At 36.8% G+C, this 13,719-nt stretch overlaps 1 protein-coding gene across 1 annotated transcript in view; it reads right to left on the bottom strand.

Moving 5' to 3' along the window:
* LOC124086863 (rho guanine nucleotide exchange factor 6) overlaps positions 1-2,422 on the bottom strand; it is a 47,858-nt gene extending 45,436 nt beyond the window's left edge. The window contains exons 1-2 of the mRNA XM_046435350.2: positions 1,905-2,422; positions 474-557 (exon numbers count right to left, since the gene is read on the bottom strand). Of these exons, the coding sequence (XP_046291306.1) occupies positions 474-557; positions 1,905-2,069 (249 nt within the window). The 5' untranslated portion in view covers positions 2,070-2,422. The remainder of the gene's footprint in view (positions 1-473; positions 558-1,904) is intronic.
* Between the last annotated feature and the right edge of the window lie 11,297 nt (positions 2,423-13,719).

Raw genomic sequence — 13,719 nt, forward strand, 5'->3', positions numbered from 1 at the left:
GGCATAATTTAGGGCTGGAGATGTAGCCCAGTGGTAGAGCATTATCCCAGAGTGCTTGAGACCCTGGGTTCTATCCTTAGTGCTGAAAAATAATAATAATAAAAACAATAATAATAATAGGCACTACTGTTATTGGTAGTTGACAGAATCTATTTATTTATTTATTTATTTATTTATTTATGGTGCTGAGGATTAAACCCAGGGTGTTGCACACACGAGGTGAGTGCAGTACCACTGAGCCACAACCCCAGCACCATCTTTTGAGTTTTGTTTGGAACTGGTTTATGGAAAAGACCAACACTAGCAATCTACCTCTGCGGGCCACCAATCTCAACTCTGGTTTCTATAACATACTACTCCTGTTTAAGTCAGTGGCCATTGGCAGTGAAAATCGATGAAGTACACTTACTCACCAATTTTTATCAGCAGAGCACAAATAGTGACAACAAGGAAGATAAGCTGGGTAGGCTTACCTCCACTTGGAGGGTTGCACATCCTTTCAGGAAGCCATTGATGTTACTGATGCAGCTGGCTTCATTTTGGGGCTCCAGACAATACTAGAGAAATACAGTCAAATGTCACTTGGAGATTGTCATCCCATGCCCAGCAAACCATATTCATCATTCGCTGATAGCTAAATAAGGCAGAGGGTAATGCTGCTGCCAAACCAGGAAGAGAAATAACCACCAAAGGAAGTGATGCAAAAATCTAAATGGTTGGTTTTTCTTTCAAATGTCACCAAGCCACTTCTACTTATGAGCGTTTTCTCATGCCTTCAACCTTCAGGTGGTGATAACAAATTTAGAAAGACCAAGACAGTATTTGTTTGAGTTCAGTTCTTGCTTTCAAGCAAGAAAGCAATACTTCTTACCTCCCCTCCCCATGACAAATTATTAAAAAATTATTTCCCTTGGCTGTTGTCTAATTTGATTATATTTCTCTGTTTTACCCCCATTTTATCACTGTGTCTCAGGTTTAAGAGATTATAAGTTAAATCTACTTGCTCAATAAAAATACAAACTGGTTCAAGAAGACAAAAGAATGCTACTCAGTCATATTCCATGATGAGCTTAAGAAAATAATTGCAGGACTCTACCATTAAGCTTACTTAAAGGGCCTAACTTAGAAATTATCTATTGTCAATATCATGGGCTCCCAACATCAAAATATCTTGGGATTTGGGGCTGGGATTATGACTCAGTGGCAGAGTGCTTGCCTTGCATATATGAGGCATGTATGAGTTTGATCCTCAGCACCACATAAAAATAATAAAATAAAGGTATTTTGTCCATCTATAACTTAAAAAATATTTTTAAAAATCTTGGGATTTTTTTTAAGAGGGTAAGTTTAGTTTCACTTTGAACGCACATTGCATTCAAAATATATATTTGGTTTCTCTTGTTTTCACAAACCTTATGTGACATTTTAAACCACTTCTGCTTGCTAAATAGTCCCTTCTTCAATGGCAATTTTTTGAAAAGGAAATTTACATCAATTTTTAGGCAACCTGTCAGTAAATATCATCAAGACCTGCTATAAATCATACAATTATTCCAAAGACTCATATGCACCCCAAGTTTTAAACATGTCTGAGATACACAGGGAAGTGCAGTATGCATCTCCACGACACAGAAAATTTGTGATATGGGTGTTGCCCTGTCCCCTCTTGCCAGTGGTGTAACAGGTTATTATTCTGCGAAAATTTGGGGGCCAGTTACTGAAGGAATACACTTAGCTTCCTGACTATTTCAAACTACAAAAGCAGTACAAAGGAATGTCTAACTTTCAGAAACATATTCAAGTAGGAGATTCTCACAACCTGAGTAGTGGGAAATCTTGAGAGTTATATTATTACTGCTTTCTGATGGCAAGCAATCCCAAAGATACTGCAAAATTGACCTTACCTTTTCCACTGAGCCAGGCATAAGTCTGTTGATCAGTTTGCATAGCACTACCCCATTTTTCAGCGAGGACTTCAAGAACTCCTCCGGATCACAGATGGTCTTTTTTGGGGAATCTAAAACTCCCAAAGATATAAGCCATGTCACGATTCTCTCTTCTGGATTCATTACTGTGGATGGTACACTCTGAACAGTTCTCTGGGGCAGCTGCAAGGACTAAGCCACATCCGTGATTGCATCTGCTGTTGTCTTCCTTTTTCTGAGTTCTCTGCTGGTGCTTGCAGAGCAAAGGTTTAAAACAACTTTCCTTAGACAACAGTGGAACCCACACAAAAACGTGGGATCTGAAAACTACAGAGATCAACACAAAGATATGGAAACAGGAAAAAAAAACAGAAAGAATCCTGGATAAACTAGTTTTCTTTTTCAAAATCTGAAAAGCAAATTCATTGGGATAAAAAAGGAAGAAGAAGCACACATGCATGCACTCTCTCTCTCTTTCTTTCTCTCTCTCTCTCTCTGTCTCTCTCTCTGTCACACACACACACACACACACACACAAAAAAAAAAAAAAACCAGTGCAAGAAGCTATAAGGAAAGGAAGTGAGGAGGATGCTGGGAGGGAGGAAAGAAAAGGAAGCAAGTGCTGTGGAAAACAGAGGTGAGCCAGCACTTCAGGGACCTTGGAAATGAGACACTCATGGGTCAGTCAGGGAAAACACTATCAATAAATAGTGTAGCCTCAGTGAAAATCTGGCTTCTGTTAGGAGGAAGATGCCAACTGGTTCTTAGGGCAGACAGATCTAAGCCTGGTGGGGAGCTATGCTGGCACAACAAAGCTCGGAAAAGTTAGGCAGGCTGAGAAAGTACCTCCAAAACATGACCGGATGTCCTTATACTATCTCAGAGAGATGCTGGGTGTCATGATCCTTCCTTGCAAAACACACTGAGTTGCACAGTGAAACTGTGCCAAGAAAATGAAGATTGTGCCTGCTGTCAGCCATCACTGTGTATAAGCAGAAGTTAGAAGAATGGCATTTTACTTTGCAGCCAAAAAGCTATGTTTAGGGAAATAGGCTAAGGATAACATCTGACATCCTGTTTACTTGCATTCTTGAGCAATTCTTTTTCTGGACCTGGTTCCACTACACAATCCAGCTGCAGTACCCTTAGCAAAGGCTCAGACACAGTCACATAAGTGGGTAAAATACACTTAAAAACAATGTATGAGAACAAAAGAGCACTGGTCCTCTGTGTATACTACAGGCTCGAAGGTTCATGTTTCCCCAACAAGAAACACTTTGCATTTAAAATACTGCTCTGAAAAAAAAGCGAGTCCATAATAAGAGAGCTCTAATTTTCAACTATATTTTCAGAACCAGTTAAAATAGTCATATTATTGAGAAATTTAAGTAAAGCCAAGTTTAATAAGATAGCTCTACATTGGCAAATGTATGTCATTCACCAAAATCACTACCCCTGATGCCTGGGGGACATCCAGTCACAGTTCTTTCCTGCTAAGCTTCAGAATCCTTTTCAACACAGTTTCAGGCATCTACTATCAAATAATCAGCTCAGATAATCCTGATAAGCATTTTCAAAACTGCCCCTTCTTGCTCTGTCAGAACACTTATCACACTGTTATTATTTGTTGACCTGTCTCCTCTGCCACAATGTAAGCTTCCTAGAGTAACTCTCATCTCCTTATTTAACACTGTGCTCTCAGCAGAGTGCCTGGTATGCACCATAGATGTTCAGTAATGCTGAATGTTGTGTGAATGAATGAACTCAGATGGTGTCCCAGGTATAGACAACACTTGATTATAACAAGGATTTTGTTTTGGAGGGTTTTTTTTATTTTTATGTTTTGGTTTTCTGGTACTGGGGATTGAACTCAGGGGAATTGACCACTTAGCCACACCCCCAGACCTATTTTGTATTTCATTTAGAGACAGGATCTCCTAAATTGCTTAGTGCCTCCCTAAATTGCTGAGGCTGGCTTTGAGCTACAGATTCTCCTGTCTCAGCCTCCAGAACTGCTGATATTACAGGCGTGTGTCACTGCATCTGGTGTTTTTTTTTTTTTTTTTTAATGACATAAGACAGTCTTACTAATTATTTTTGTGACTTTATTGAGATATAATTAATACATAATAAACTGCAATACTGAAGGCATACAAATTAATGAATTTTGACATATGCAACACTTTTGATATAATCACACACAAAATCAAGATAAACTTTCCATCACCCCCAAAAGTGTCCTTGTGCTCTTTTAACACCTTCTTCTCTTCCTTCCTCTGACATCTCAGGCAACCAAACACCAATGTTTTCAGTCTCTTTAAATTAGTTGGTTAAAAAAAAGAGATTAGTTTGTATTTTTAATTATCTTGTATAAATGGAAGTATACAGCACACTACTTCATTTCATGGGGTTTGTTTTTTAATAATATCATTTTTATTTATATATGACAGCAGAATGCATAACACTTCTTATTACATATATAGAGCACATTTTTTCATATCTCTGGTTGTATAGATAGTATATTCACACCGATTCCTGTCTTCATACATGTACTTTGGATAGTAATGATCATCACATTCCACCATCATTAATTACCCATGCCCCCTCCCTTCCCCTCCAACCCCTCTCCCCTATCTAGAGTTCATCTATTCCTCCAATGCTCCCGCTCCCTATCCCACTATGAATCAGCCTCCTTATATCAAACAAAACAATCAGCATTTGGTTTTGGGGGATTGGCTAAATTCACTTAGCATTATCTTCTCTAGCTCTACCAATTTACCTGCAAATGCCATGATTTTATTCTCTTTTATTGCTGAGTAATATTCCATTGTGTATATATGCCATACTTTTTTTTATCCATTCATCTATTGAAGGGCATCTAGGTTGGTTCTACTTCATAGGGTTTCTTAATTCAACATCATCATTTAGAGATTCATACATGTTGTGTCTATCCATAGTCTATCCATATAATAGGGATTTGACCCCCATATGTTTTGGCTGATATAAGCAAAATAAATATAGTCAGATGTTTTATTGCCTTTGACCCATGGCCAAATCTATGTAATGGAAATAAAAACAGAATTCATTTGTTAAGAAATTAAATTCCCTGGTCTGACCTCTATAAACACTTTTATATGTCATTTGGACAATTTTCACAATTGCTCATCAAAATTTTACTCTACAGACAACAAAATTTGGCAGTATTATTAAGGTATCACTTTCATTTTCTAATGAAGAACAAAGCAAGAGTAACTTCAGGAACCTGGCCTAGTCCAAAATAGGCTTGAGTTTATTGAGGTCACCTGGATGAAAATCTGCCTCATTTTGGATGCTGGCTATAGCAAATTAATATAAGGAATAAAGTAGAACCAGAAAAGCAAGGTCACCACCTCAAGACAAAAGAAACAGCTCTATTAACATAAAGATTGGAGTCAAAGTTGGTATGGTATAATGTCAAAAAAGCAGGGAATTTCAGGGCAGTGGCAAGCATCTTGGTGAAATGACTAATCGTGGAACTTGAGCTGGCTTGCTAAAGCAACTGATGAACTAGGGGAATAAGGTTGGCAGGGGAATACTGGAGGTCACAGGAACACAAAGAGCAGACTTCATCCATAAGCATGAGTAAAAAGGGCAAAAGTCTAGGACCACACCCTCTGGGACACTGAACCTGCCTCTGGAGTACTTGTCCACCTCCCCTTCTCATTTTATGAGTTCTCCAGCTGAGCACATTTTTACCAATTTTCCAAAAGCACCTCTAGCGTTAACATCCCTACTCAAAACCCTCAAAAGCTCTCCATAGCCTAAAGCAGCGATTGACAAACAGGGAAGTTCAGAATAATCACCTCCTAAGAGTGATAAATGAGAAAGGAATGAGTAAGTGGAACTTGAACTAAAATAGGTTTTTATGTAAAATAAAAATATCTGCAGAAAATAAGGCAAGTGTGAAGGTTTGTTAAAACTGGATAGTTGGTACACTGGGACCTGTTATACTTTTTTCCTTTACTTTTATCTACTTGCAATAGTCATAATTGATGTACTTTTAAATTTCAAATCTAATGGCACACTTGTTAAAAAGAAGGATTGGGGGCCCAATTCCCAAATATATTCTAACTCAGAAGATGTGCAATGGGGAAAGGAAAATGTATTATTAATATCACACTTGATTCTGCAGTAGATAGACCAACGTCACAGTCACACTTGAAGAAATAAATTGATTTCTGACCTTCTAGTGTACTCCAGTTTCTGCCAACACCTAGTTCACTTCAACTCCTCCAAAACAACAATCCAACACCATGTGCACTCAGTTATTTGACTGCTTCTTCCAGTAATTAATGTGTTAACTTTCAGTGTATCTTCATGCCTGTTCTGTGAAAATAGACCTGGAACTTTGAAATATATTTTGATTTGCCAGCTTGTATGGTTTTAAGTTTTACCAGTAATCAATGGTGCAGAGACATTGCAGTAAGGAGGGGTTTTACTTCCTGTTTCCTGTGTGCTCCCTCCGCATACTCTTGCTGAGCTCCCAGCTTTCCTTTTGGTGCACCATTATGTCTACTCTGTGAAAATGGACCTGGAACTTTGAAACATTTTTACTTTGCCCACCTTCTGAAGCGCTAGCTTCCCCAGGACACAATGTACCAAATGTACTGCTTCCCTTGGCACTGCCCTTGGGCAGTTCTGTAGCTAATTGTCTCTGTTAAGACACCTTCCTTGCGAACTAGTATCTTAGAGGAGCATATTTATGGCTAGTTCCAGAGGACAGATGTCCAACAAGTTCCACTGACTCAGCACCAAACAACTTCTCTAATATATGGCCTAGATATCAGAGAGGAGGGTTATCACAGTTCTACGAGTATTGGCTATTACACGTTATTTGTCTTTGTGTGTGTGTGTGTGTGTGTGTGTGTGTTGCTGGGGATTGAACCCAGGGCCTTGTGCATACGAGGCAAGCACTCTACCAACTGAGCTCCATCCCCAGCCCCTACATGTTATTTTTATATTGTCTGTTATTCTATATTACATCTGCTATTCCTATATTATTTTAGAGTTCCTTTTTTTCTTACTAGGCCAGTCCCTCAATGTTCCAATCCTGTTATACTTCTTTTTTTCTGTTGTTGTTGGTGGTGGTTGTACTGGGGATTGAACCCAGGGGCACTCAACCACTGAGCCACATTGCTAGCCCTTTTTATTTTTTATCCTTAATTTTTTATGTTAAACTTTTTCTGTTCAAATTACTGTGGGGTTTCTCTATCCTGATGGAACCTAAATTAATATACCTTGTTATCTTCAAAGAACAATTCCACTTTAGCAAACCATGTGCAAGGTTTCACCTTGTACTTTGTCATCACACAAAATTTTCTGCCTCTTGAATCATGAATTCAAGCCTCATATTTATTAGACAACCTATATTTCCAACTTACTTGCTCAGTTACTCCTACCATCTTTCCATAACTTCAGATTTCCAAATCATTGTTTTCCAAAATGATGAGACAATGAATTCTTAGCTATCACACCAATGCCACCAACAACAAAAGAAAAAAAATTGTACGAATTTACATTGCCACAAGCAAGGTATAATTTCCCATTGTACCATATCATAGCTAATACTTGGTATTTCAGACTTTTAAATTGTTGTTATATTGTGGATATAAAATTTCTATTTCTATTATTACTACAATATTAAGGTTGGGCATTTTAATATGTTTATTTGCCATATATATTTCTCTTCTGTAAAACACTTGCTCATTTCTATGCCCATTTTTTATTGAGTCATCTTTTTGTTACCAATTGCTAAATGTTATACATTATGGATTCTCAACTTATGTCAGATACATGTTTGCAAATATAGTCTTACTCTCTCATTTTTCATTTTATGGTGCATTTAAGGAACAGAAGTTCTTTATTTTAAAGAATAAGATGTTTTATCTCACTCTCATGCATAACACAGCCAGAGTTTGGTGGTCCAAGCCTAGCATGTGGCTTCATAGTTATCAGAGACCCAGGGTTCTACTCTCCCGATACATTCCCACCTCAAAGTCAAAATGATAGTTATATGAACTTGACATTCTGTGGCTCCTTCAGGTAGGATTTTGACACTGCTAAGAGCCTCTTGGGAACCTCAGCGGGACCAGCAGCCACAAGAGGGGATACAGCATTGCTGAAGGTGCCATCTTCCTGGGCTGGGCTCCAGCACAATCACCATCCTATAGAAATACAATAAGCAAGCACTGAAACTGCCACAAAGATGTCTGTTCTGAAAAAAAGTAAGATATGAAACTCTTTTATAATAAATTATTATACTCTGGTGGCTTTGAGTTCTTAATTGCTGTGACCAAATTTGCAAATTGTCTATACTTTTGTGCTCAATATTTGATTTGTATAATCTACACAGAATGACTTTATGGTTTTTGTATTTCTTCTTACTGGAAAGTAAATACAATAGTAATTTAATTTATTTTTACTTAAGGAAGAGAGGGCTTTTGTTTGCTTTGTTATGTTTTCACAAAGGAGTAGCATGGCCTTACAGTGGCTCTGCTGAAACAGATTCCTCGTTTGGCTTCCATGACTCTCTACTGTTTTCCTCTTATCTCACTAGTTTCTGTTCATCTCTTTTGCTTATTCCTCCTCCTTCTTCCAGATTGTTAAACATTGGAATGATCCAGGCCTCAGGCCTTGGGTATCTTCTCTTTTCTATCAATACTCACTCCCTGGGTGATTTCATCCAGTTTTGTGGCTGTAACTTGCCAGCCCTGACATCTATTTTGAAGTCTAGACTCATATTTCAACTGCCTACTCACCATATTCACTTGAATGATCTAACCTCAAACTCAATGTGACTCAGCTTGAGTATGTGACCTCCCACCCCACCACACACACACACATCAAGCCTAAAGGAATTGAGATGGGAGGGAGTTGGATGGGTCATCTATACGAATACTGAAATCACCAAGCATAAATATCTTCTAGTCATGCTTGACTCCTTTTCTTTCTCTTACACCTCACACCCAGGTAATCAATGGTCCTGTCACCAATAAACAAGTCCAGGACCCATCCTTGTCTCATCCCTTCCACTGCTATCACCCTGGTCTAAGCCACTTTGCCTCTCACCTGGATCATTGCTAACAGCTCATCACTCTGAGGTTCACACTTCTATTCTTGCCCCTATACAGTCTATTTACTACACAGGAGCAGAATAATTCTTTTAAAACAAAAATGAGATCATCTCTTTCACCTGCTTCCACTACTCCAATGGCTTTCATCATATTTGGAATAAGACCCATAGGACTTATCCCAAACTATTAGGCTCTACACACCCTACCTACATTCAAACCTCACTTTCTACTACTTTTCTCCTGGCTTTGTCTTCTCCCCCGCCCCCTCCCATATCTCCTTGCACACCAAACACATTCCAATTTCAAGACTTTTGCCTTCATTTTCTCTCTGACAATAAAATATAATTTCTTCTAAAAAAATACTATTGAGTATCCTATCACTCTTTTAATATCCTTACCTCTCTTATTATCAAGTATTACTTAATATTACATCAGATATTTAATTGTGTATTTGTTAGTAGTTCCCACTATAAAGTAAGTTTTATGATGGCAAAGACTTTCTTTGGTTCATTGCTATAACCTCAGTGTCAAGAAAAATGTATAGCACATAGAATGCATTCAATAAATGAGTATTAAGTTCATGAATAAAGTAGTCAAAATTTCCATGGGGCCAGGGTGTTGTTCAGTGATACAGTGCCTTCCAAATATGTATGAGCCCTAAATTTCATCCCTTAAACTGCCACAAAAGAAGTACCATAGCCTTCTAAATGCTTATTTATTTATTTATTTGTCTGTTTATTTATTTATTTATTTTGAGTAGCTGAAATTACGGAAAATATGGGAGACAGTCTCTTTGTAAATTATATACTTCAGTAAGTAAGTATATATATATATATATAGTAAGTATATATAGTAAACATATATTACTTTTGTAATCAGAACAAAACAATTTTAGATATATATATTGACATGAAAAGGAGAAAAATGTTATCACACAGACTGATCTTACGTTTATAGTTGTGTCTGAGTATGTGTGGAAAACCTTCTGAAATTTATATCGGAATGTTAATAGTAATGAATTACTGATACAAATAACATAGATCAATCTTAAAAATATAATTTTGAACAAAAGAAGACATACATATAAAAGAGTGAATATCATATAATTTCATGTATATCAGTTTTAAAAATTGGTAAAATTAATCTACAGTGATGGAAATTAGAATAGAATTTGCCTCTGGTGGATGGTATAGACTGGAGGTACATGAGGTCACATATGGGTCGATGACAATATTCTATATTTTGATCTGGGTGATGATTGCACAAGTGCATTCATATATAAAAATTTACTGAAATTTATTATATGCAAATTATTCTCTAATAAGAAATTTAAAAATACTATCAGTACTAATCTCTGGGTAGTAGTATTGTGGCTGATTTTTATTCTTTTTTTTTTAATTCTGCTGTCCTTCCTTTCCCCCCTTGATTTTTATTCTTTATGTCTTTCTGTGTTGTCTATATTGTGTATCATAAGAAAACATTACTTTTATAAACAGAGAAATGAATGCTATGGTGTTTGTAAAGAATGAAGTCCTCTGAGACTCATAAACACATAGCGTTAATTCATACTCCCTGAAAAATAAGTAGAAGCCAGGCACTGTGACACACACCTGTAATCTCAGCTGCTCAGGAAGCTGAGGCAGGAGGATCATAAGTTCAAAGCCAGCCTCAGGAACTTTGTGAGGTCCTAAGCAACTCAGCAAGACCCTGACTATATTTACCTGATGGTTGAGGATGTTAAACATCTTTTCATGAGCTTTATTCACCATTTGGATATCCTCTTCAGTGAAATGTCTGTTCATCTATTTTTCCATTTTTCAATGGATTATTTTCTTAATGTTGAATTTTTAGAGATTTTAATAAACTTTAGACACTAGTTCTATGTCAGAAATGGATTTTATAAATATTTTCTCACAATCTATACCTTGTCTTTTCATCCTCTTTACATAGACTTTTGCTGAGCAAAAGATTTAGTTCTGATATGGTCCAACTCATCCATTTTTCCTGTTATGTACAACACATAGATCTGGTGTCAAGTCTAAGAGTATGTAAGCAAAACAAAAGTTGAATGAGCCTCTTTTTTGCAATTTTATTGTTAATAATATCTCACCTATTCCAAAAAGTAGGGATATCCTCTTCTTGTTTTTCTTGCTCTGAACATACAAAAAGGAGCATTTTTTGAGTCATCAGTGTTTCTGGAGTCTAAAGTTTATCTTGATGCTTAATCTTCCCAAAATTGTCCTTTTAATTCTACCTTTTATTAGATACTCTTCCTTCTACTGTCCTAACTATCCTTAAAATATGAATTCACCAGAGTTCCCAGTATAATGACATCAATTTGTATGACTATCTTTTCTCTTTACTCCCTCATTCATGGAAACACATTTGATTATGGAATGCATTGTTCTAGACTAGCACTGTCCAATAGAAACAAAATGTGAGTCAAATATGTAATTTAAAATTTTCAAACAACAACATTCAAAGCAAGGGAAAGATAATTTTAATGATATATTGACCAAACAATCCAACATATTGTCATTGTACCATGTCTTAGTCTGGTTTTTGTTTGTGAGTTTGGTTGGTTGATTGGTTGTTTTGGGTTTTTTTTTTTCTACTGTAGTAGAATCCTGGGTAAATTACAAAAATAGAACTTTATTCTACTCATGGTTTGAGATACAATGAAGTTCAAGAGTATGTGTGTTAGTCAACTTTCCATCACTAACAAAGTATCTCAGATAATTAACTTACAAAGAGAAAAGATTTGTTTTAGCTCACAGTTTTGGAGATTCCAGTCCATGATCAATTGGCCCCACTACTTTTGGGCCTACGGTGAGGCAGTACAACATGACAGGAGCACATCAAGAAGAAAAAACACTAACCTTATGGCCAGGAAGCAAAAGAAAGAGAGAATAATGAGTCAGGGTCCCAGAATCCCTTCAAGTACACTACCCCAATGTCCTAAGGACCTCCTATCAGGTCCACCTCTTAAAAGTTCTACCACCTCCCAATACACCACCCTGCGGGTCCAAACTGTAGCATGATGGCACCAGCATCTGGCAAGTTGCCTTTGTGCTGTTATAACAGGGCAAACAAGAAATTTGGGACACAGAGAAAAGGTATAGGGTAGAACTTACCCTTTGATCAGGAGCCCACTCCCCTGATAATTAACCATCTCCAACAACAATGGCATTAATCCATTCACAAAAACAGAGCCCTCATGACCTAATCACCTCTTAAAGGCCCTACCTCTCAATATCACTATATTGGATATAAAACCTCAACATGTGTTTTGAAGAGGACATTCAAACCATAGCAATATGTACTCAGTAGAAAAAAAAAACCTATTGAGATACTTTGCAAACTTTGTTTTCATAATAAGTCTTTTGAATTCAGTATGCATTTTATGTTTAGAGTACATCTCACTTCAAACTTCCACATTTCAAATGCTCAGTAATCACATGTGGCTATCATATCGAACACTGCAGTTCTAGGCATTGGAGATACATCTATAAATATTATAGATGTGTTTCCAAACCTCATAGAATTTATAATGTAAAAAGAAAGGTGAAATCTGGGCATAGTGGCACATGCCTGTAATCCCAATGGCTCTGGAGGCTTGAGAATTACAATTTCAAAGCCAGCCTTAGCAACTGAGCAAGGCTCTAAGCAACTCAGCAATACACTTTCTCTAAATAAATTAAAAAGGGCTGTGATGTGGATCAGTGGTTAAGCATCCCTGGGTTCAATCCCTGGCACCAAAAAAATAAAAATAAAAAGTAAAATAAAATAAAAAGAGAGGTAAACTTCAATGGGAATCAACTATGCTTTCAATAATTTTTTTTTCAGTACCACTAGGTGCTAATTGCTTAGTACACAAAAATATGGTCCATATAAAAGATCAAATAAGGTTAAGAATCATATCTTACATGGTCACACTTATCCCTACAGTAGGTAATTGATAAATATTTATTCAACAAATAGTAGTTTTCAAGAGCCTACCCTCAAACCATTTTCCCTTTCAGAATACAAGGTTAAGACCTAACAATATATTTGCATATTCTTTCAGCTTCTTAACTTTTTTCCTTAAAATTGAGGCAGACCACCTTACCCAGTGTTTCTTCCTTGACTGGCATGAACTCTTAGACATGGTTACTTTCCCCAAGGTTCCTGCCACTTCAGAGTTCCACCATATTTGTCAGTATTAAGACTAAAGTAATACTTCCTCCTGTTACTTCCTCTGTCTGTTCAGAGAAATAACTGTCAGTAAGGCAAGGTGTGAAATCGTCAGAAATCTTGCTTTTAAATGAATGAGAATTTCAGCAAAACAGTGCATTGAAATCACTAATTTTTAAAATATTTTTTAGTTGTAGATGGACACAATGCCTTTATTTTATTTATTTATTTATTTTTTAATTTTTATTTTTTAGTTGTTGATAAACCTTGACTTTTTTTTAATGTGGTGCTGAGAATTGAACCCAGTGCCTCACACATGCTAAGCAAGTGCTCTACCACTGAGCCACAACCTCAACCTGAAGTCACTAAAACCTCTTTGTCCAAGTCATTTCATCTACTAAATGGGTATAATTGAACAAAATCACTAGCTGTTCCTCAAAAGATTAAATATTGAATTACCATTTGACCCAGCAATTCTACTCCTAGAAATACCCAAGAGAAATGAAAAT

This window comes from Marmota monax, unplaced genomic scaffold (assembly GCF_021218885.2).
Source record: "Marmota monax isolate L192 unplaced genomic scaffold, Marmota_monax_Labrador192_F-V1.1 WCK01_AAM20220418_F8-fsc00261, whole genome shotgun sequence".
Classification (NCBI taxonomy): domain Eukaryota; kingdom Metazoa; phylum Chordata; class Mammalia; order Rodentia; family Sciuridae; genus Marmota; species Marmota monax.